The sequence below is a fragment of the Trichechus manatus genome, unplaced genomic scaffold, assembly GCF_000243295.1.
Source record: "Trichechus manatus latirostris isolate Lorelei unplaced genomic scaffold, TriManLat1.0 scaffold00001, whole genome shotgun sequence".
NCBI lineage: Eukaryota > Metazoa > Chordata > Mammalia > Sirenia > Trichechidae > Trichechus > Trichechus manatus.
Window position 1 is genome coordinate 39,243,706 of NW_004443937.1, and position 21,674 is coordinate 39,265,379.

The 21,674-nt window shown below is 41.9% G+C and overlaps 1 protein-coding gene across 2 annotated transcripts in view; it reads right to left on the reverse strand.

Moving 5' to 3' along the window:
- Positions 1-20,565, reverse strand: part of FHIT (fragile histidine triad diadenosine triphosphatase) — a 502,502-nt gene extending 481,937 nt beyond the window's left edge. For both annotated transcript variants that reach the window (XM_023727690.1, XM_023727694.1), the window contains exon 1: positions 20,274-20,565. In XM_023727690.1, the coding sequence (XP_023583458.1) occupies positions 20,274-20,351 (78 nt within the window). In that variant the 5' untranslated portion in view covers positions 20,352-20,565. The remainder of the gene's footprint in view (positions 1-20,273) is intronic.
- Positions 20,566-21,674: the final 1,109 nt, after the last annotated feature.

Genomic DNA, 21,674 nt, shown 5'->3' on the forward strand with positions numbered 1-21,674 from the left:
TATTGTTGTAGCCTTATATCACAGACACAATCCGAACAATTTTAAAATAAAACAAAATATTCAAGAATTCTATTACAACAGTCCCTTCCTTTTCAGCATTTGTCCTAATGTAGAGATTGTGACTCCATCTCTTTGATAACAAAATATTGGCTTTTAATTAATGTGCATTACTCTACTAACAAAACTACGCTTCTTCCATATATCGTTATATACTAAAGCCACAAGTCACAAGTGCTATACAGCACCTACGATTAAAATGTATCTCTATATTGAAATAGCTATTCCTTATTAAGAAATAAATATTGACTTGTAAAATGTATATGGTACAATAACAGTTTCAGTGTATACGCCAATAATGATCCATTTAGTATGGATTGATGGAGCACTGGATTGAAGATTCCAAGATGGCCTGGAAACTTAATGGGGAAGAGTGCAGTGAGGGATTAGTTATGTCTGCTAAGCATGCAGGATTCAGAAGTGGTAGGAGGTACACCAAGGGTTTTTTAATACCTTGCAGAATGGGAAGTCCAGTATTCCTGCCAGTAGCTGCCTGACCTTTGGGAAATCCCAATTCTCTGGGTCTCGGTCTACTCATCTTTAAAATGAGGGTTTTGATTAGATGACCTCTAACGTGCCTTCCATGTTGAACATTCTGAGGAATATTCTAAGGAAAGAATAATAACAGTCTTGTCATTAGCAACCAGAGCCCTTTAGCGTGGGGCCTGCTACATAAAGGCAGCAAGGCGAGCCTCCATGAGAAAGCTTTGAAGAAACGGGAGAGTGGGGATAGAAAGACCTTTACTGAGCTTCTTAATAGTCAACTTAAAATATATATAATGCCTAGAAAAGCAAAATACTGTCCCAGCAATAAACAGTCCATCATCTTCCCACTTACATATTTCCAAGAACACGTCCTAGAATTGTTTTCCAAAAGGATGTGCTTCCCAAACTAAATGTCCGTGAATTTTCACGTAATTTTAAAAGATAACAAAATTCACTTTACATACAACCTTTCAGACATGTCTACATTTCATATGTGGAAATGTGCTTGAGACTTAGGATCTTTCCAGCTACCGAAACGTGAAACTTCTGTCTCACAAAACAGGAAGTGCAGAGGTGAGGTAGTTTCAATGTCCGAGCAATGTAACAGTTGCCCTTTTGAGCGCTCTGCTCTATAGACCTCGTGCAGGCTTTGTCCTAAGGCCGCTTCTCCACATGGTCAGAAGACAGCTGCCAGTAGCAGTTGGTGCTCTGGGCTTCCTTGTTCAGTTCCTGAAAAAGACTAGCTTCTCTTTCTCAGAAACCATGAGAAAGCCCCTCCTTGCAGTTCAGTGACCCAAACTGGTTCAGACCAGCTCATCTTCGAATCAATACCTGGCAAGGTCTGGCAAGGTGGATGGAATTACTATGATTCTCTCACTGGTGAGAAAGAAACATGGCCGGGGCGGGGGGCGGGAATGCGAGGAGAGCCCCTGACATCTGGAAACTGGTCTGACCCTTCGGCCTAGTTCTTAGTGTTGGTAGAAGCTGGCCTGGCCCTCGTCGGTAGACCACATTGTTCTCCTGATGGACATAAACAATCTCACAGAACATCCACAGCAGGAAAGGTCACTCTTGAGACCACGATAAAGTGAGATAAAACAAAACCCCTTCATAATTTTATCTAAGCACAGACCGAAACAAGTCACAGTGCAACACATAAAGCCCCAGATACGCCCTTCTCCCGGCTAGTAGGAATGAACGTTGCTTCTTAACCAATTACAGCTGTAGCCTCCCTCGAGTCGGCCCTGCCTGGAGACAAGACATATTAAATACCCAGTCATAGAACCACCTCTACTCGGTGACAGCACCCTATCCAGATTGAACCCCACTTCCTTGGACTTGACCCAAAATCAGTCAACCAAAGTCCAAACTCTTTCCAACGCCCTCTGACTGAGACTCCCTCCCGTTCACCAAAGTGTGCATTCTCCTTCACTGCAATGATGATAAACCCACCTTGCTCAACTCTGGGTGCACTGCTCGTGGTCTCTGCCTGGAAGGCATTGGTTTTAGGGCAATGTGTGGCAACGTTTTTTCCGTCATCCCCCCCACCCAGACTCTTTAGACATTTTTTTTTCCTGATCACCCTCCACCCATGAAATTTCAATACTACAGATTTATTGTATATTTATTTATGTACCATATACGTGTCTAAGGCCCCTGCATAGTGCAAACAGTTCGCATTTGACTAATCACCAAAAAACTGGTAGTTTGAACCCACCCAGTGGCCACAAAAGAAAGGTCTGGAGATCTGCTCCCATAAAGATTACAGCCAAGAAAATCCTATGGAGAAGTTCTACTCTATAACACATGGAATCACCATGGATCGGAATCGACTTGATGGCAAAAGGTTAAGTATTTCTGTGCTTTATACATAAAAAGAGTATTTTCGCCTCCCTCCCCCCACCAGCCAAAAGCCAGTTTTTACTCTTGTGGAGAATGCATGGTTTAGACTACACAATGCGGATGGACTGGATATGGGAGAGTCCGTCACAATATCCACTCTAGCCTGTATTCACCTCCTATCTTGTCAAAAAGCACACACTTTCCTAGCAATATACCTTTTTAGCACATTTTTTAGTGCTTTCTATATACCAAGCAGAGTCCCTGGGAAGAGAAAACGGTTAAGGGCTCAACTACTAGCCAAAAGGTTGGTAGTTCAAACTCACCTACAGGTGCCTTGGAAGACAGTCCTGGCAATCTGCTTCCGAAAGGTCATAGCCTTGAAAACCCTATGGAGTTTATTTATTCTGCACACGGGGGTCGTCATGAGTCAGAATTGACTCAATAGCAACTGACAACAACAATAAGTTGCCCGGCATTGCTCTGACCTGTCTGTTAACCTTTACATACATTAACTCATTTTATTCATCCCAAAACGTGTGTGGTAGGTACTGGCTTATCCCGCATTTCTAAGTTGAGGAAACTGAAGCACAGAGAAGCATCAGGCCCAAAGTCACGGGGTACACAAACAGTGGAGACACATTGACTGGACTTCCAACTGCAGGGACCAGGCTCTTCATCGTTAGGATACACCTCCTCATACTCAACACTGGTTCAACGTATACTCGCTAAATGCACGAACAAATGAGCAAACGTGCATCTTGGTTTTCATGACAGTCTTCCAAATATTTCACCTCCTTATGAATCAAGGAGGTCATATGTATGAACATAGGCCTAAGACCTAAAAATAAGATGTCTGGTATATTGAAAAGCATTTCGGTGGAAATCTTTCAGGGAAAATGTTTACAGTCTGTGGTGCGTGACTGTTAAATGTTTCAGAAAACTAATGCCATTCCATATACGTATGTGCTTGCTTAGCTGGAATATGCCCTGGGGAAGAAAGGAAGGAAAGAGGAAGGAGGGAAGGAGAGGGGAGGAGCGAGGGAGGGAAAGAAGGAAAAGAAAGAAGGGAGAGGGAGGGAGGGAGGAAGAAAGGAGGCAGGGAGGACACGGCATTTTTAGGGCAATGAAACCATTCCATACTATACTGTAATGGCGGACACAATATGTTCCGCATTTGTCACAATGCATAGGATTGTACAACACAAAGAGTAAAGCCTAATGTGAATGATGGACTTTTGTTAATAATAATATATCAGTATTGGTTCACCAATCACAACAAACATACCACGTCGGTCCAAGATGTTAATAATAGATGTTTATATATTAAATCCACATTAAAAAGAGGAGAAACTGTGTACAGGGTAGAAAGGGCATATATGGGAACCCTCTGTACTTCCTGCGTGATTTGTTTTTGTAAACCCAAAACTGCTCTAAAAAACCAAAATCAATTAAAAAAAAAAATAAAGAATTGCAAAACACTGATGATGTCGGACAACTTCTAAAAGCGACAAGGCCTGCTTCGCTATCAGCTCCGGCTGCTCACTTGGTGCAAACTAGTGCCGTACAGTCCCGAGGCCGAGGCTTCCGGTCCACTCCAGAGCTACCACATCTTCAAAGCATTCTTCTTACAGAAGAAACCCGTTTTGGATAGTTTGCTTTTACAAGTATCCTTCGGTTCACCACACTGCCATGAGCTTTAAGATCCTAAAAACGTGGTCCTCTCCTGGGGTCAAGTGAACCACTCACAGGGCTCCTGTTCAAGCCGCAGCTGTCAGCTTAGCTGATTTCACACAATCGGGTAGAGAAGGAAAATGGCTTTTGTGATGAGCATCTGCTGTTTCGTTAAAAATGTGGTTAAAGACATTAACAAAAGTGACACTACCAGCTGTTCTGATGTCAAGCAGCTTAGCTAAACTGTTTTCTATCAAATGACAACATATGACACCCAAATCAATTCCAAACCAATAACACATTGTTGCTTGTAAAACAGCTGAATGAGAGGGCGAAAGAGAGAGAGAAATTAAAATACATTCAAATCTCTCCCGACGTAGGAACAATAGGACACTGATAATTTTAATAAAAACATTTACCTGTGTTTCAAACGAAGCAAAAGAACACTATTATCCACTTCATATTCTGACACAGAAACAATGCATTTCTTTGGTAATATAACTGTAACGGCAAAAAGATAGGACAGCGACGGTTGGGCCAGTTAAGTTCTGGCTTGGCTTCTGCCCTTGAGCCACATACCTCCTGAGGAGCAAGACCATCAGGAGAGAAGAAATGCCTGCGTGGTTATGTTCAGCTCCTCTATTTTTATCTGCCCATCATTTTTAATTATCAGGCCATTAAAAGGTGGCAGATCAGTAGCTTTGCCAACTGTGGTGTCCTTATGGTTGAAAAGCCTGTGGCAGTTGATACAATGAACACCCTCCCCATGTTCATTACGGAACTTGTAAAAGCGAAATGGCGCAACATCGGCCTGCCCGCCAGACCGCCTGCCTGCCTGCTGCAGTCACGGCCAATCCTGCATAAATGTGTAATTTCTGTGACTGCGACCAGGGTAGGGGATGAGTTGTGTCCAGTACTTAGGAATCTGTGAGTGTTTCATAAGCACAATTAATGATGCAATTCACAAATGTCAAGTCTACTGGCAAGGCCTGAGCAAAGTCCTGCTTCCGTAAGAGTTGGCGTGACTCAGTCATCTGGAAGGAACACATTTCCAAGGGCACCGTTCCACCTGGAAGGAAAACAAAGGGGCATGCTTTGGAGAAAGGATGTTTGCCAGGCACAGAAGGTAAGCTGCACGCGGAGAGTGTTTCAATGTCGGTGACTCAGAAGGGACCTCCATTTTGGGGAAAAAACATGCCAGAACCAACAGAAGAGGCAGAAGTGAGCAAGCAGCTGTGTGGCCCCATTTCTACTAAATGAAAGGTAGACAGGGCAGGGAGTCACCACCAGCATATGGAGACAACAAAGAGAGGACACCTGGGAAAATCAACTTTCACTGCAATGCAGCATCAATTTCGGCCGAGCCCGCTGCCTTGCAATTGCGCTACATTAGCACAGGGTGGATAAACTCACCCCTTAATCCGGCACATGGGGAGGGGGCTTCTTTGCTGAGAATTGGTTAAAGGCAGCACTAACAACACCAGGAAGAATGGAAGCTGGATGTTGGAAAGAACATTTGACGGCAAGGCTGTGATACAAGGCAGGTTGTGAAGAGAAATGTACTTGAGGGCATGTGAATGTGAACTGTCCAGAGTCCAGCTTTGTGAAGAGTCAGAGAGGGAGGGACAGAACGGCCACTTAAAGTCCACTCTAATCATAAAGCAAAATAATCTGGAGGGCACGAGACTTTGGGTTTCCAAGTAGAGGAAAGCAGCCCTGGTGATGCAGTGGTTAAAGCACTCAGCTGCTAAGCAAAACATGAGTGGTTCAAACCCACCCATCGCTTCATGGGAGAAAGATGTGGCAGCTGCTTCTGTAAAGATTTATAACCTTGCAAACCCTATGGGGGCAGTTCTCCTCTGTCCTATAGAGTTGCTATGACTCAACAGCAAAGGAAAACAAGTAGAGGAAAGATCATCTGCAATATTTTCAAAGATGAAATATCTAGAATAGGCAAAAAATAGAGACCAGCATTTACTAGTGGTATCCAAGGATGGACAGGAAGAAGTAAGAGGGAGTAATTGCTTAGGGGGCACTTCTGTCAAGGGTGATGGAGAATTTGGAAACACATAGCGGTGATGGTTGTATAACATGATGAACATAATTAACGTCACCGAATTGTACATGTAAAAAATGTTGAAAAGGCATATATATATATATACTTACCACAATGAAAAATTGATTTTGAAATTTTATTCTTGAAACTAATCTTTACACTTTCCATAGTCATCTATTTAAACCACTGATTATTAAATAGAAGTTGGATCAAACACCAGTTTAGCTAAATGCACTAGAAGTAGTGGTCAGTTATGAATCTTCCCATTCGCTAGCTTATTCGTGGGTTCATTGATTCACTCCTTTATTTAACCAGTTACAGCTTTCGGTTCTGCCTCAGCACCCTAAATATTTAGGAAAAAAAGGGACTCGTAATAATGGGAATCTGGTTTGCTTTTCTCCAGCTGCTCTGTTGAGTGTTCTCTATTTGTCAGATACCCCACTAAGTGCTTAGAAATACAATTTCATTTCATCCTAACAGTAAGTTTTAAGACGGTTTCATTTTTAAATGACGGACATTAACCAAACAATTAGAACACCAGCAGAATTTCCTCCCCAAGAAGGAGGTAACAGGTTACCAACAGTTCCCCCGACAGCCATACAGCAGGATCATGGAACCACCTCCCACCGAAACATCAACGGGCCCTAATTAACAGAAGGGCCTGTCCTTCAGCAAGCACTGCCAGCCAGCCGTGGGGTCGCTGAGATGAGCACATCATGGCAACCTGTGGGCACACACCACGGCCTGGCGTCTTTGTCCGGCTGCGCTACCCCATGTTTCTCTGATGGAAATTAGAAAATAATGTAACCTCAGCTGACAGGTTTATTAAGACACAGAAGACATTACACAGGCCCTTTTGACATTATAATCTCTAACGCAGTCAGGGGTAGAAGTCGACTTGCCGTCATTATTGAAAGTAATTGGTCAAGGGAAAAAAAAAAGGTGAGCTAGAAGGAGAGCATTCCTATGAAGCTGTCAAGTTAATTATTTGGCCCACAGAGTGCTCGGTGTTCTTCACCGGCTGCCTAAGCAGGGCTTGCCAGCCCTTTGCTGGTGTCCTCCCACCACCCCGCTCCCACTTCTACATGGGGCAGTTCCACCTAAAGCAAGAGTACGTTGAAAGGGCAATTCTATTTCAGCCAAGTTTCCTCTTTGCCCAGTTACACTGACATACTGGTCCGACTCTTGATAACTTCCTCCGACTCTGTCACTTCGGGCACGCTGCGCTCCAATTTTCCAGGACAGGAAAACCAGAGAAAAACCACCAGCTGGTGGGAAATGCTGCGCGGGGTCTCAACACAAAAGAGGTTTTATTTAGACTGAATCCAAGTTCTTAGGAAGCATACGTGAGAGACCAGAAATGCAAATATCTTCAGAAGCCAAGCAAGTGACCTAAATGAGGCAAGCGAGCCAGATGGTAGTGATAGGGGAGCGATGAGAACAATGATAAACGGCGACGCGCACTGTGACTCGGCGACGCGCACTGTGACTCTGTGTTATCAGAGGAACCCATAGTGCCGGGGTAGCTGAAGATACTTCATTCCCAGCTGAGGCCACCACACACAGAGGAGACGCTCAAGGGATATTTGTTAAATGAAGGAATTCTTGTCCGGGTCTTCAGCTGGTTATTTCTAGGCCCAGTGCTCCACCAGCAGGACGCTGTTCAGGTGTTCTCTGGCTCCTGAGAGCCTTAAATCTTGGGTGCCTTCCACCCAACTGCCATTCAGAAAGGGCCAAATTTATTCAGGAATTTAAAAATGGAAACCAAGGGTAAGTCGCAGCCACTGATGCATGCGGTGGACACCGTCAATGTCATTTCCAGGCATGCAGAATCCTCATAGCTCATCGTCATAAGCAATTTCATTTTCAACCTGATATATGCAGGTATCATTTACAGTAACCCGAGGGACCATAATGTTTTGCAATAGGCTTGGCAGCCTGTCAGGTTGACAAAATGAAAACTAAGGAGGTCAAATGAGATTATAATGATACCTATCTTCATCAGATAAGGAAAGGGAAGAAGCATTTTCCCCTCCCTCTTCCCCTCTCCTTAAAGAAATTCACTTGTTTTTTCCACTTAGTACTCACAAGGATGAAAAATTATGCTGAGAAATCATGAAATGTATATTCCTGACAGAAGTCTCATACAGTACAGAGGGTATAATGTGGAAAACACCAGTAGGTCCCACTACTCAGAAGTGTCCTTGGTGAACAATTTTAGGTATGTCTATCGGGGTGTGTGTGTGTGTGTGTGTGTGTGTGTGATATAAATAGGATCATACTAGGATAGAGAGCAACTTCCTTTTTTTCACACAGCATCTTGGGTATCTTTCTATGTCTGTGAATATATGTCTACTTTGTTCTTTTTAACTAAACCAAAAAAAAACAAACTCTCCAATATTATGATGTTTAAACAAATCATCAGAATCAACAGAAGTGGCCGACGTTGGCTGGCTTCTGTTATAAGGATGCAGTTTTACTAAATTTGAGTTGGTTAAAAAAAATTTCTAGAAATGCCTGAGCATGAGGGAACTGAGAGAGAGGGATCCCACAGGAGTATAAGAAATGGAAAGGATACTTTGAGGAAGGTTTTAGGAAAACAGTTACGAGCCCATAGGGTACTGATTTACGGTCCATTATCTTAGGGACAAGTTAAATTCTTTATATAAGTCTTATGAGAACTGGGAAGTATACTCGTCTTTACTTGCTACTTCAAGCTTTCAGAAAGAGGTATCTGTCCTCCGTATAAACATATATCCAAAATCTGTTGAATACTAACAGCAAGTCAAGCACTGTGCTAAGCACTGCCCATGTCCTATCTCATTTAATCCTCACACTTACCCCGAGAATAAGGTACTATTATTATCCCCACTGTATAGACGAGTACACTAAGGCCCAAGGTTACACAAAGATTAGTGTAGTAGTGAAGCTGAAGCCAAAAAGTCTACCCCTCAAACTTGAACTCTATGACTTCCGTCGATTTATGGACAGATACATAGAGTTTGCCTTCATGTCCCGGGGTTCTCCCCCAAAAGTAAAAAGCATATTGTTACTTTCTCTTTGCTGAACTAGTTTTCTACTTTCTTTGGGGGTTTATGGGAGTGCCCTGACAACTTAAGCTAACACCAAAGATTTAGGGGTGAGAAATAAAGAAGAGGAAGAGCAGGAGGAAAAGACCTTTAGAAACTATTCGTAGCTGCGTCCCAAGAAGGGGAGGTTAACCTTGTCAAGGTGGCCTAGAGTCCAATTGCTACAGTAATGCTTCCAATAGACCACTAACCTGTTACCGTCGAGTCGCCTCTGACACGTAGAGACCCTACAGGACAGAGGAGAACTGCCGCATACGGTTTCCAAGAAGCCCCTGGTGGATTCAAACTGCTGACCTTTTTGTTAGCAGCCGTAGCTCTTAACCACTACACCACCAGGGTTTCCAATAGACAGCTGCTGCCCCTCAAATATGCCAATCAGATTCCACGCACTGAGTCGGCCCTCTGCCTGGGAAGCCCCTTCCCCCCACCTTTGCCTCAGTTCTTCATATGGAGGAGCCTTCGTATAAGTCAGATTTCTGCTCAAATGCCACATCTCCCTTCCTTCTAAAAAGCTCTGTCTCATCACTCTTTCATTCCATAACTTGCTTTATTATATTCTTAGTACATATGAAGTAACATATATATTCCATTATTTTGCGACTATCACCCTCACTATAAATCCCATTTCTACCCCAGTTCCTAGAACAATGTCAATACATGCTCAATAAACATTTGCTGAATAAAATAATAAGTTGCATACTATCTGAAATGCATCTCCTCTTGGTGTTCAAGTAAGTATTCTCAAATCAAGGTGAGTATATATGTACGTGTGTGTTGTGTTATATGTGCTTGTACATGTTTGTATCATTTGTTTGCTTGTTTTGTATTTTTCAATTTAAATTCTCCTCACCAATAGAAGAGGCTCAGTAAGAAGCACAGTGGCAACCTACCCACTGTATACCAACTGAATTACAGGTACAGTGCTCAGAGAGCAATCGGACATTGCAAAAGTTGTGGAGGACAGTGAGTGGCTGAACCCTGGGGAACAATGCTCTGATATTTGTGAATGAATTCTGAGATCTTTACGAACTTCCTGGGAAATCCATTTTTTTCCTGTTGTGTTTCCCACCATGAAAATGGAAACCTGCTCAGAATCTGTTCTAGCTAACGTTTATAGAAAATGAAATTTGTTACCAAGTTTCTGAGCTGGTCAAATCCCTACAACTAACTAGGAACTTATTTTTCATTTTGAGGATCATGGTCAGAGGCTCCAAAAATTCCTAGTCAGGACTCATTGGCATTCAGGCAGGGCTTGGCAATTACACTTGAAAGAACTGCAAGCTTGGGGAATGAATGGAAGAAGTGACGACAGTTCCAAAGAGGTATCTTCCACCACCCCTTCTCTATGACTGTTAGGCTGATGTAATTAATCTAACACATGAAGCAGATTTTACCCTTCATTTTCAATGGCATAGTTTATTAACAGTTTCTATGAGCACTCTGATTATACGCAAGGTTCTTGTCAATGGATTCCTGCCAATACCAACCTTCAAACTAATGAACTGCACTTGCCATCTCCAAGGTGAAGGACCACCTCTTGGGCATACCCCCAGGACTCAAAGGAGACTTCCCTTGCAAAGGAGCTTGGAGAAACAGGTGACCACTCCCTTCCTGTCAGAGGCCGTACCAACTCGGGGAGGGAGGATTGGGAGAGGGGGAGAGAAGACCTATTAGTTAATATTGGTTGAGATTATTGACTACACTTTCAAAGGAAACTAAAATAAAAAGGAAGAGCCTTGGTTCTGATAGGTGTGATGGGGAACATTATCCTGCACTTCATCAATGTCAGCTTCCTTACGCTGGGTGACTGTATGTCCTGAGACTTGTCAATGGCACCACGCAGTGAAGCTAAAAGGTTGAAGGTTATTTCGGTAACGATTTATATGCTTTCTGCCATGGCAGTCAAGCCTCTGCAGATTCTTCCTTTTCTCCTCCGCTCTGGCGAATCCTTTTTAAAGCTCTTGGGTGAAAGAACTACAAACCCCAGCAGACATCAAACCTTAAACATCAACTTGACATATTGGGATGCGTGATGCTATTCACTCCCCAGCTTCAAGCCCCTGCAGGAGCACTTGAAACCCAGCTGGAGGATTCTTTTAACATGGGGTAAAATTGCATGGATGACCTATATTGTCACTGGCTTCTCCTCAGTTAAATAAGAAAGAAATTTTGGGTCAGCACATGTCCTTAGTTAACGAAAAGACTGTCCAATAGAATGTGCAGCAGAATCATGGAAGATCATGCAGATAAGTCAATCCACAATTGTCCTCTGCCCCCATCCTTCCCACTTGTCAAACCTAAATCAAAAGAGACCAACAGGAATCTCCATGAAACAAAATGAATATATAAAGAATCTTGGGAGCTTTTGGGGGCCACCAAAAACACTATGACATACTGTGCCCCATAAACAAAATGGAAATAAAACTACATCATTGCACAGGACAGGAGGAATAGGTAACAGTAACAACAACGACAAAAAAAAGTTTGCTGATTTCTAAATACCACATATACTATTGTTCGTTTCACTGGGGGGAGGCGGCAATAAGTAGCAAATACCTTAAAAGCTAACTTTTTTGACCACTGCTGTTTTAAATTGACAAATTATAAGCCAAGTGAGATGGTATCCGTGAGAAACAGAAAACTAGTAAGTACCTTAGAAATGTCATCATCCACGTTCTCCCATCAAAGCTCTGGATGATCCTTAGTACATTCCAGGAAAGTAATGTCCCCAGTCAATAAAGGGTTGGTGACTGTGGAGATTCTTACACATCTTCAGGACAAAAAGGCCCCCTGGGGAAGAGAAACCAGGCTGCCAGGGGACATTCAGCAGAAATCGCATCTAGCAGAGAAACTTGGACCCACAAGGGCACCCAAACTTCAACTTAAGAATGCAACAAAGGGGAAAAAGCACAGTTCCTAGGAGGGAGGATGTAAAATAAAAATGGCAAAAGGACAGCCTAAAGCACTGATCTGAAAAATTGCTTCCGCCAGCAAGAAAAAAGTAAAGTGTGTACATGCCAGAAACAGTAACACTACATGGAATGCCCATCTGCCGCCTTTGATGGTCTCGCATCCATTCCTGATTTTCCTTTGGGAGAATAATTTCTCACCTACTGTCTGGTGATGTGATCTGAGAGGGGACCTTCTAAGCACAAGCACCGCATGACCAAACCCAGCATTCCATTCCCTGATCTCATCTTTCTGATGAGAGTTAATCTGAGGACTTTTGTTGAAAATACTGGAAAAGAGAAGCTCTCTTGACAGTGGGATAATAAGGTGGTTGCAGGTAGGCAGGATGACAGGTAGGCAGATAAGCTGATGACCATTCTTTGCCACCATACAAAGAAAACCTTCCAGAGAATAAAGGTATCATAGAAGAAAGCAGAGTTGAGAGATGGTCAGAGATTCCTGACAACATTTGACTCCCTAAATCATGCCACAAATGAAACCAAGTATCCTTGTTATTTGAGCCAACTAATTCTCTTGTTTCCTGAAGTTACCACTTTCTATCACTTGCAATTGAAAAATTAATTTCATCCATGGTGTAAATGTAGAGTGATCTTTACAAGTACAAATAGTCTTGCCAACTGGATCACGTCTTGCTCACCAGTGTAACCACAGCACTTAGAACAAGGGTTGTTATAAGAATTCTTTGGATAATTGTTCAATAAATAGATATTTTTTTAAAACAGGATATTTCTTGATTCAAGACTTAGCTCTCAAATTCACAGCTTTTAAAAATTAAAGGTAATCAAAATAGGTCTGTCCTTTTCCATTAAAATCCCAGCATAATCAAACACTGGATAAAAAAATAACTAACACTCTCCTGTATCTATCTGACCACAAACAAATTATTACTTCCACACAGTACTTAGTTTTTGGCAGATGTTTATGAATATTTAGTCCACATGTTATATTTTTAATGAGTAAATGTGTTTAATTATCCATTTTTCTCCCATAAATAGGAACACCAGTCAAAATATTGAGTGACTCTACCAAGAACAAGCCATGCAATCCCCAAATCCCTGGTTCTAGAGGAAGCTAATTAGACAAGCAAGAACAAGGAGCCAACTTCTCAGGGAGAGATTACGACCCCGTTACAAAGAAAGCTTCGAGCTTCCTATCCCAACTGACACCAGGTAGTCTAGTGAAATTAAATATTTTTAAACATCTTCTATTTTCTGTTGAAACATCTCAACTGGTATTCTGTCAATTCCTAAAGCCTTGTTTTTCACCAGTGCCTTCAGTGTAGCTTGGACTTCTTCCTTCAGATACCATCAGTTCTTGATCCACATGCTACCTCCTGAAATGGATGAACGTCGACCAATTCTTTTTGGTACAGTGAGTCTGTGTATCCCTTCCATCTTCTTTTGATGCTTCCTTCGTCGTCCAATTTCTTGCCCATAGAATCCTTCAATATTGCAACTTGAGGCTTGAATTTTTTCTTCAGTTCTTTCAGCTTGAGAAATGCCGAGCATGTTCTTCCCTTTTGGTTTTCCAACTCCAAGTCTTTGCACATTTCATTTTAATACTTTACTTCGTCTTCTCGAGCCACCCTTTGAAATCTTCTGGTCAGCTCTTTTACTTCATCATTTCTTCCTTTTGTTTTAGCTATTTTATGCTCAAGAGCAAGTTTCAGAGTCTGTTCAGACATCCATTTTGGTCTTTCCTTTCTTTCCTATCATTTTAAAGTCCTTTTGCTTTCTTGATGCATGATGTCTTTGATGTCATCCCACAACTCTTATGGTCTTCAGTGATTAGTTTTCAATGCGTCAAATGTACTCTTGAGACGGTCTCTAAATTTAGGTGGTATATACTCAAGGTTGTACTTTGGCTCTCATGGACTTGTTTTAATTTTCTTCAACTTCATCTTGAACTTTTTATTGTTGTTGTTAGATGTCACTGAGTCAGTCTGACTCTCAGTGACCCTATCTATAACAGGACAAAACACTGCCCAGTTCTGTGCCATCCTCACAATTGTTGCCATGTTTGAACCCATTGTTGCAGCCACTCTGTTAATCCATCTCGTTAAGGGTCTTTCTCTTTTTCACTGTCCCCCTACTTTACTAAGCATGATATCCTTCTCCAGGGACTGCTCCCTCCTGATAACATATCTAAAGTATGTGAGATGAAGTCTCACCATCCTTGCTTCCAAAGAGCATGCTGGCTGTACTTCTTCCAAGACGGACTTGTTTGTTCTTCTGGCAGTCCATGGGATATTCAATATTCTTTGAAAACACCATAATTAGAAGGCATCAATTCTTCTTTGGTTTTCCTTATTCATTGTCCAGCTTTCTCATGCATATGAAGTGACAGGAAATACCATGGCTTGAGTCAGGTGCACCTTAGTCCTCAAAGTGACATCTGTGCTTTTTAATACCTTAAAGACTTCATTTGCGGCAAATTTGCCCAATGCAATACATCGTTTGGATTTCTTGATCACTACTTCCGTGGGTGTTGATTGTGGATCCAAGCAAAATGAAATCGTTCAATTTGAACTTGCATATGAGCAATTGACAGTCAGTTCCTCAGTTGGCCCCTGGACTTATTCTGACTGATGATATTGAGCTTCTCCATTGTGTCTTTGCACAGATGTAATCAATCTGATTTCTCTGTATTTCATCTGGCGAGGTCCAAATGTGTATAGTTGGCATTTATGTTGTTGACAAAAGATATTTCCAATGAAGAGACCATTGGTCTTGCAAAATTCTATCATGTGTTCTCCGGCATTGTTTCTATCACCAAGGCCATATTTTCCAACTTCTGATCCTTCTTCTTTGTTTCCAACTTTTACATTCCAATCAACAGTAATTATCAATATATCTTCACTGCATGTTGGATCAATTTCAGACTACAGAAGGTGGTAAAAGTCTTCAATTTCTTCACCTTTGGCATTAGTGGTTGGTGCGTACATTTGAATAATAGTCTAATTAATGACCTTCCTTATAGGCTTATGGATAATATCCTATCATTGACAGTGCTGTTCTTCAGGTAGATCTTGAAATGTTCTTTTTGACAATGAATGCAATGCCATTCTCTTCAAGTTGTCATTCCCGGCATTGTAGACCATATGATTGTCTGATTCAAAATGGTATTTTCAATCACTTCATATGTGTGTGAAAGCTGGACAATGAATAAGGAAGATCAAAGAAGAATTGACATCTTTGAATTATGGTATTGGCAAAGAATATTGAATATACCATGAACTGCCAGAAGAACGAACAAATCAGTCTTGGAAGAAGAACTGCCAGAATACCCTTTAGAAGGAAGAATGGTGAGATTTCGTTTCACCTAGTTTGTATATGTTACCAGGAGGGACCAGTCCCTGGAAAAGGACACTATGCTTTGTAAAGCAGAGGGTCAGCAAAAAAGAGGAAGATCCTCAATGAGATGGTTGGACACAGTGGCTGCAACAATGGGCTCAAAATAGCAACGACTATGAGGATGGTGCAGGACCAGGCAGGGTTAAGTTCTGTTATACATAGGGTCAATATGAGTTGGAACCAACTTTATGGCACCTAACAACGACAACATTTTCCATTACCACAAAAAAGTTCATGAGTTTGTATCTTTCTATTTAACTTTACAATTGTGTTTTTCTTTTTTAATTTTTAATGCAGGGCAGTATTTCTAAGGAACGCTATTTCTTTTTTCAAATACCTTCTTTCCTTCAGCTAACATGAAACAATTTTTTTTTTTTCCTGGAAATGACTATATTGTTGGTTCCTAGGTAACATTTTGCAGTAAATAAAATGTCTCTTCCTCCTCTATGGAAAAATCTCATATAAGTACACATTAGAGGAAGGTTTTTAGGGACTAGGGGAACCCACCCTTTGGACAACATTTTATTTAGCAGTATGGTGTGCTGGACACATGGAAGGCTGTTTCAGAGCCCCCTTGCTGGCGCAGTAGTTAAGTGCTCAGCTGCTAACCAAAAGGTCGGCAGTTTGAACCAACTAGCCGTTCAGCAGGAGAAAGATGTGGCAGTCTGCTTCCATAAACGATCATATCCTTGAATACACTATGGGGAAGTTCTACTTTGTCCTATAGGGTCGCTCTAAGTCAAAATCAACTCAAAGGCAATGGGTTTTTTGGTTTTGGATGTGGTGCTCCAATTGCACCCTGCCATTTAGTGACTAGAGCCCTGGTGGTGCAGTGGTTAAGTGTTCTGCTGCTAACCAAAAGGTAGGCAGTTCATCTTAGTCAAGTAGATGCAAGAAACCAAACGGGCAGCTTCTGTCCAGAGGTGAGATGAGAAGGCAGGGAGGGTTAGGAGCTGCTTGAATGGTCATGGGGAATCAGGGGTGGAAAGGAGGAGTGTGCTGTTGCAGAATGGGGTGAGCAATTAGGGTCTCTTAACAACGTATGTATAAAAATTTTGTATGGGAGACTAACTTGAAATGTAAACTTCATTTAAATACAACAATTAAAAAAAAGAAATCAAGAGAAAAAAAAAAAAGGTCGCAAGTCAAAACCAACAACCGCCCCCTGGAAAACCCAAGGGGCAAGTTTAACCCGGCCCAAAAGGGCAACAAAAAGCAAAAATCAACCCAAAACAAGGGGGTTTAATTAAAGAACAATTCCTAACAAAAAACAAAACCCCTGGAAAAAAGAAGAAACTCAAAAAAACAAAACTGGTTTGGAAAACAAACGAAAGGTGAAAAAGGGAAAGCCTTCCAACTCCTTTTTCCAAAAAAAAGAAGAAAGTAAAAGGCCAAAACCCAAACTTAAACCTTTGGTGGGGCAAAAAAATTGGGGGCCTTTAAAAGCAAAAACCCCCAAAATCAAAACCCTAATTTTAATTCAAAATAAACCCTCCCTCCCTTAATCAAAGGCCAACAAAAGCCCTCCAACGAACAAACAACGAACCAATGAAGGGAAACAAAAAACAAAAAACAAAACAAGTGCCAATTAAGTGGGTCCGAACCAAGGACAACCCAAGGGGGGCAAAAGAAAAACGGGCCCCAAAAGGGTTTCAAAGGCCCAAGTTTCAAAAGGAAAATGCCAAGGCCTTAATCCAAAGGAACCCCGAAGGGAACCAAAACCCCAACCCCCGGGTTAAGAACCCCTTGCAACAAAAAGGAACCCAAGGAAAAAAAAAACAAAAACAAAAAACCAAAAAACCCCAACCTTAACTGAAAAGCCAAACCAAGGGGGGAGACAGACATGATTCAAATAATCTCATAAGTAAATCTAAAGTTTAATAACACAGCAGAAGGTTCATGGTGCTCCGAGGCCACATAAGAGGGGAATGAACTGAGTTCGGGAAGTCAGGAATGGCTCTTTAAGGAAGTAAAGACATCAGTTGATTAGGACTAGGAATCAACAAGCCTAGAAGGTGTGTGTATTTGGGGAGTGCAAAAGAAGGAAGTGGGGCTGGAGAAGAAGAAAGAAGAGCAGGTACAGAGAACCTGTGGTGGGAACAAGCCTACTGCATGAGAGGAACTAAAAGAAGCCAGGACGGCAGGACCCAGAGGCAAGGCTGGTGTGGGTGACCATGGAGAGCTTGGGAGGGGACACACCAAGCAGGGCCTTTGGGCTCTTTTGAGACAAGGTCTTTATCCTACAAGTAACAGCAAAAAACTTCAGTAAGAAAGGATCCAATTTATGTCATTAAAGAAAGAAAATTCGTTAACTACAGCACATTTTCTGTATGCCTAATATTTTAATATAACAATATGGAAAATTCCACCACAGAGCCTGCTTGCTTCACTTAAATATTTTTGTATTGCATTGGCAAATAAGGAAACATATTTCCCCTATCTCCATTTCTTATGTGTATACATGTCTAAGGTTTCCTGTACATCATTTTCTCTTCTTTTTTGGTGAGCATGGCTACCATGATTTAAAAATCTAAAAGGAGCCCTGGTGGCCCAGTGGTTAAGAGCTATGGTTGCCAACCAGAAGGTTGGCAGTTTGAATCCACCAGCCGCTCCTTAGAAACCCCATGGAGCAGTTCTACTCTGTCCTATAGGGTTGCTACGAGTCAAAATCGACTCGCCAGCATCAGGGGATTACTATAAATCATGCTGGTAGACAATCATACTAAGGATATTAAAAGTTAAAAAGTGATGGCGTCTAAGCTGGCCCAAGGTAGGTTCAGATTAGGTAAATACCCAAGACAAAGATGGAAGCACAATGGTTTGATGACACCATTAGGGTAATCAACCAAATTCTCCTTGCTCTCCCTTGTCCACCTACAGCTTGCGATGTGGTTTTCTCTGCCAGTCTCCTTTGCATGCCCAAGTCCTCCTCCTCCGTGTCTCAACGTACATGTCAATTCTCCCAAACCCACCACATCTAGATTAAGTAACCCTCTGTGTCCCACCACACTATTGTTCCAGAACGAGATACATAATTTGCCAGGCCCCGTGTGAAATGAAAACGTGGGGCCCCTAGGACAAAAAGTATTAAGAATTTCAAGACAGTGAGAGCAAAACATTACACAAGTACAGGCCCTTCTAAGTAGGGGTCCTGTGCATCTGCACAGGTCAGAGGCCCATGGAGCAGCCCCTTCACTTTTCTACTCCATCATGTACTCATGCTGCCATTTCCTGTCCTCGCCTTTGACTATCCCAGCAGTTAACACAGTGCCTGGCCTGTAGTAAAACTTTAAGAAATACGGGTTGACTGATGGAATAAGAGCATGGGGGTGGATAATGACTAAACCACCATAAAATCCTGAGCTATTGTTCTAACATCCGTTGCTAGCTGATTTGTAAATCCTCCTTGAAATTTTATCTTCTGTAACAATGACACTATGTCAGCCTATCCATGGAGCCCAGCAGTGTTAATGCCACATGTTAATAAAAACCTAGTCTTTCCCCACAGTTAGCTATTTATTAACACGAAGCTTTAGAATCTAGATAATCAGAGTGCGGTAGACCAAATGTCTGTGTAGTAAAACCATGCAACACTAAGCTAGACATACTGCTACATAAAATATAACACTGACGTCACTTGAGTGCCTAAAGGGGAGACTGGAATTTTGAGTAGGGTGAGCCCCTGCTATTATTCTGGCAACGATCACCGGGTTCTCAGTCTGAGCTACAGGGCATCCAGGGTCTAAGAAAATGGCATAATTGCACACATTCAGCTCTCGCTAGTCATAATACCTTAGAAGAGTGAAAATGGGGGAGAAAAGGTGAAACCCAACAAAAAGGAGGGACTAAATGATTTCTACTCAACATAATGGCTCTTTGGAAGGTCTAAATGGCAACATCAGCAAAATTACAACGTACAACTTAGAAGAGAGAGGCTGGACAGCAGACAAAGACTTAGTACGCGTCTTTCATGTATTCCACAAAGGACAATAAAGATGAGAAATGGACAGTTTTTCAAAGAAGCACCAGGGCGAAAATTTTGACGTCCTTTAAAAATTGGGGCATCACCAACAAATCATTCACCAAGCTAGATGTCAAAGCATTTTAGGACTCAAAGCTTTTAACGACGGCACACTTACGGCTAGCAGAGGCCGGGGGGTTCATGGATGCCAATCACCTGGTTCAAATCAGAGAAAAAGGGACTCCAGTCTTTAACAGTGCTCTTCGATAGAACTTTCTGCCATAACAGAAATGTTCTAGATTTGTCCTGTCCAATATGGCAGCCATCAGCCACATATATCTATTGAACATTTGAAATGTGGCCAATGTGACTGAAAAAAAAAAAAGGTTTTTAAATTTTATTTTAAGTCCCTGTGTGGTGCAAATGGTTAATGTGCTCGGCTACTAACTGAAAGGTCGGAGGTTCAAGTCTACCCAGAGGTGTCTCTGAAGACAGGCCTGGCAATCTACTTCCAAAAAAGCAGCCACTGAAAACCCTAAGGAGCACAGTTCTACTCTGACACAAATGGGGTCAACATGAATCAGAATCCACTGGATGATAACTATGTGTATTTTTTTTTTTTTTTTTTTGGTTAAACTGCTAATCAGTTTACATTTAAATAACGACCTGTGGCTTAGTCCCTCCCTTATCAGAGAGTGAAGATCCAGGAGAAGCCCAAGACAGAATGTTTGTGGACTAGTCAGACGTTAATAAATAAAAATGGGGGGATATTTTCAAGCAAAACTTACCTGGATGTCATAAAAGCGATCACAATAACCTTGAGCAAGGGTGCTGAAGTTCAAATTCCTCAAACTTTGAAGCTGCATGATATATAAAGAAATATCTGGCTGCTGTTGTGTAGAAATGGGAGAAAAAAAACTAGGTAGTCAAGGTGGAGAGGTGGAACACGTGCAGAAAAAACACAAGTAAATAAGAAAGCTCCTGGAAAGGCTGGGGTATCTCAAAGACTTGGGAAGTCAGGTTTCCCAAAGAGGAGTAATGCTGACAGGAAGGAGGAGAGCTTTAGCATAAGCAGGAAGCTGGTGTAATGACAAGAGCTGCACGAAGCATGAGTCACCGAAAGTCCTGCTGTGGCCTTCAGATGCCAAGTGATAAGATCTGTTGCTTGGAAACGGGAGTCCCTCTTGGCTGCTTAATGCTCTTTCTGATTCCTCTGGCTGGGAAAAAAGAGGTCCTTGAAAAAACTGAGCAGGGTGAAGCAAGGAGAAAGGTGGGGGATATAAAGAGACTAGAAACAAGAAAGAGAAGTAAAAAATGAAATTCCAAGAGGCAATGAAATGCCTATAAGGTGATGTGATGCTCCCGGGGAGAAAGTGATCAAAAATCAGAGAGGAGAGGGCGTGCCCAAGTAGCTTGCAAGGACCTTCGTGAACTTTTGCACAAATTCACAAATTGTATATATACCTCACCAACAATAAATAAATAAAGAACCAAACCCATTGCCATCCAGTGGATTCTGACTCACAGTGACACTATAGGACGGAGTAGAACTGCCCCACAGGGTTTCCAAGGAGCGGCTGGTAGATTTGAACTGCTGACCTTTTTGGCTAGCAGCTGAGCTCTTAACCACTACGCCACAGGAAGTAGAAATTCTGTACATAAAACTAAATACCTGCTATTTAAGTAAATAATAAGCAGAGTTGCGGGGATAGGGGGATGATACAATGAGGCAAAGGGAAAAAAAAAAAAAAAAAGGCTAGGAAAAGTTGACCCAAAATTTGACAGCAGTGAGTTACTCATCCAGAAGACCAAAACTCCAGACAAATGTACTACTAGCACAATGAGCTGAGGGAAAACTGAAAGGCAGTGACAGAGGTATGGGTACCTTAGTGGAATTCCTTATGATCAGTTTCTCCCTAATGTTGTAGTTTTGAATAAAAAAGCTAAAGTGCACGGTATGTTTCTAGATGCAGTCCCTTCACAGAGCAGTAGGTCAAAACAGAACCAGCTCACTGAGGCTGGGAAATAGACAAACTCCGTCAGTAACGCACCATGGAAGAAGGCGTGTATTCAAAGTACCAGCTTTAGCATCGCTGCTTTGCATTTTAGGATGACTGATTTTTTAATTACTTCTTCAGGTATCACCATCATTGCACATTCAGTTGAGATATAGTCAGTTGAGATATAGT